Genomic DNA, 3228 nt, shown 5'->3' on the forward strand with positions numbered 1-3228 from the left:
ATTATCTGTCTATAAATCAAACAACGTTGGATTCGGTACTATCTGTCTATAAACCAAACAGGGTAGGATTCGGTATTATCTGTCTATAAATCAAACAACGTAGGATTCGGTACTAATTTTATTTAGGTGAAACAACTTTAAGATGAGCCAGTTAGGATTCAGGACTAATTATCCTTAAATCCTAAGTTTAGATCTTCTTATCGAAGTGGAAGGCGTCAGACCGATGTAGACCAGTTTTTATTTCTGAGAAACGAAAAGGATCACATTTCCTGAAAACGAAAGTCTGCAGTTGTTTTGACACTAAGAAAACAGCTTTCAAAGAAAACCTACTCAACATGTTACATCTGGTATTATACAAGAAAGGTGGGGTCTCTACGACGTGCTTAAGGCTTTATAACGCTAGAATTAAGGATTCGATTCCGTTAGTGGAGAAAGCCTATACTGCAGCTTTGTTTTAACAAAAAAAAAAACAAACAAAAAAATAGACATGTGTAATTACAAGACTGTTTTGAAACTGTTGACTGGCCTATTTTTCTCAGTATTATTTTGAACCAAACCCCACTGTTTTGAAACTGTTGACTGGCCTATTTTTCTCAGTATTATTTTGAACCAAACCCCATAATACTGGTTTATTTCCATCATTAGCAAAATGAAGTATATGTAGAATTTAATACATCTGAATATGATGAGATCATTACTGATATGTGCATACAACACCTGAGAAACTTTGAAATGTACAGACTTTCTGAAACGTACAATTGTACTATTTTGTTTCCTATGACTGTACGGCTTGGTGGTTATGTACAAAGGTCAGGGGCTGTGTGAAGTATTTAAAAGTGTTAACGAGATTTATGGCCAATAAAACCTTTATAATGTCTTTAATTGTCTTTAAATCAAACAATGAATAATTCGGTGTTAATTGTCTTTAAATCAAACAATGAAGAATTCGGTATTAATTGTCTTTAAATCAAATAATGAATAATTCGGTATTGATTGTCTTTAAATCAAACAATGAAGAATTCGGTATTAATTGTCTTTAAATCAAACAATGAAGAATTCGGTATTAATTGTCTTTAAATCAAACATTGTAGGATTCGGTACTAATTGTCTTTAAATCAAACAATGAATAATTCGGTATTGATTGTCTTTAAATGAAACATTGTAGGATTCGGTACTAATTGTCTTTAAATCAAAAATATAGGATTCGAAAATAGCAAATAATCGCTAGCGGTGGTTGGATGTAACAATGCTGGCAGGTTAAAGAGTTTAAAAGATATTTTTATCATCGTCAGTGGTGGTTGGATGTAACAATGCTGGCAGGTTAACGAGTTTGGAAGATATTGTTAGCATCGCTAGCGGTGGTTGGATGTAACAATGCTGGCAGTTAACGAGTTTGGAAGATATTGTTAGTACCGTTAGTGGTGATTCGATGTAACATTGCTGGTCAGTTTAAGGAGTTTAGGAGATACTGTTAGCATCGCTAGCAGTGGTTGGATGTAACAATGCTGGTCAGTTTAACGAGTTTGAAAGATATTGTTAACATCGTCCGTGGTGGTTAGATGTAACAATGCTGGCAGGTTAACGAGTTTGGAAGATATTGTTAACATCGTCAGTGGTGGTTGGATGTAACAATGTTGGCAGGTTAACGAGTTTGGAAGATATTGTTAACATCGTCAGTGGTGGTTGGATGTAACAATGCTGGCAGGTTAACGAGTTTGGAAGATATTGTTAACATCGTCAGTGGTGGTTGGATGTAACAATGCTGGAAAGAATTACTCAAACTTTACTATTATCTTATTGTCTAAACTTCCCGATATAAAATGAAATAATTTCTATTTAAAATCAATAGACCTAACGTTTCGGACACAAATCATGTTTCTTTTTCCTCGCATTTCTTTTAAAATGACCATTTCTAATTCAAAATGGGAGGAGTTTAAGATCTATCATTTGGAAGCTCTCTCTTGGACGAATTAGTGAAAGTTCGAAATTCAATTTTTCCTCACGGCTTACGTGATTTAATAAAAGGTTTTAGGTTTAACAATTTCTCTTTAATATATATAGGTTTGGGTTATTTTTTTTTGGCAAAACTGCACATTTAAAAAACAATAACTTTGCATTTTGTTTTGTTATATATATATCTTAGAAACTTTGAAATATTGAACACTGTTTTTTCTAAAAGTCTGTTTCCAGGCGAACAATACTTGGAAAGATAATCTAACGGAATAAATAAGTTATTTATCAAACAGCAAGGCTTAAATAGCAAAACAGATCTAATCCTACTATACTTTAAATTCTTTGACTTCCTGATGTTTCTTTCACTAACCAAAGGATAAAACGTTTTCTTTGCTTTCCGTTTATGTTCACAGCTTTGAAGCCAAAAAAATTCCCCGGACTGAGGACTTAAAATCATTACACAATGTCCATCACCAAGAGGAAGCTCCCCGCTTGTCCTTTCTAGATAAGGTTCTGCAAGGTTATGATAAGCGAGTGTGGCCTACTTACGGAACAGGTGAGTCCCTAATCAAGTTAAAAACTTCCCTAAGGTATTAGATAACTATTACAAACGCTTTCCAGCACTTTTATGGTAGATTATTATCTATTTTTATATTTAACATGCGATTTTTTTGTTTTAAAAAAGCTAATAAGGCGATTATAAGGAAGTTAAACTTTGTACTGAAGTTTCATTTCCAATTCAGCGAGAACATTAGCGATTATAAGGAAGTTAAACTTTGTACTGAAGTTTCATTTCCAATTCAGCGAGAACATTAGCGATTATAAGGAAGTTAAACTTTGTACTGAAGTTTTATTTCCAATTCAGCGAGAATTTTTCTCGATATTTCTCGGGTAAGTTGATATCTCATGTTACATTCCAATTAACATTAGGCTGAAATATATGAATTTCTCTAAGATAGTATCAACTGTTCAAGAAATAACTCAATATCGCTACGTGGAAGTTTAAGAAGAGCCACTCTGTACTTGTATGATATCAGTTGAAGAGTCAGTCTGTACTTGTATGATATCAGTTGAAGAGTCGGTCTGTACTTGTTTTGATATCAGGTGATGAGTCAGTGTGTACTTGTTTTGATATCAGGTGATGAGTCAGTGTACTTTTTTGATATCAGGTGATGAGTCAGTGTGTACTTGTATGATATCAGTTGAAGAGTCAGTCTGTACTTGTATGATATCAGTTGAAGAGTCAGTCTGTACTTGTATGATATCAGTTGAAGA

The 3228-nt window shown here is 33.6% G+C and overlaps 1 protein-coding gene across 1 annotated transcript in view; it reads left to right on the top strand.

Moving 5' to 3' along the window:
* LOC106474530 (glycine receptor subunit alpha-2-like) overlaps window positions 1-3228 on the top strand; it is a 30435-nt gene that overhangs the window by 5654 nt on the left and 21553 nt on the right. The window contains exon 2 of the mRNA XM_022402853.1: window positions 2367-2509. Within this exon, the coding sequence (XP_022258561.1) occupies window positions 2367-2509 (143 nt within the window). The remainder of the gene's footprint in view (window positions 1-2366; window positions 2510-3228) is intronic.

This window comes from Limulus polyphemus, unplaced genomic scaffold (genome assembly GCF_000517525.1).
Source record: "Limulus polyphemus unplaced genomic scaffold, Limulus_polyphemus-2.1.2 Scaffold7328, whole genome shotgun sequence".
Lineage (NCBI taxonomy): Eukaryota > Metazoa > Arthropoda > Merostomata > Xiphosura > Limulidae > Limulus > Limulus polyphemus.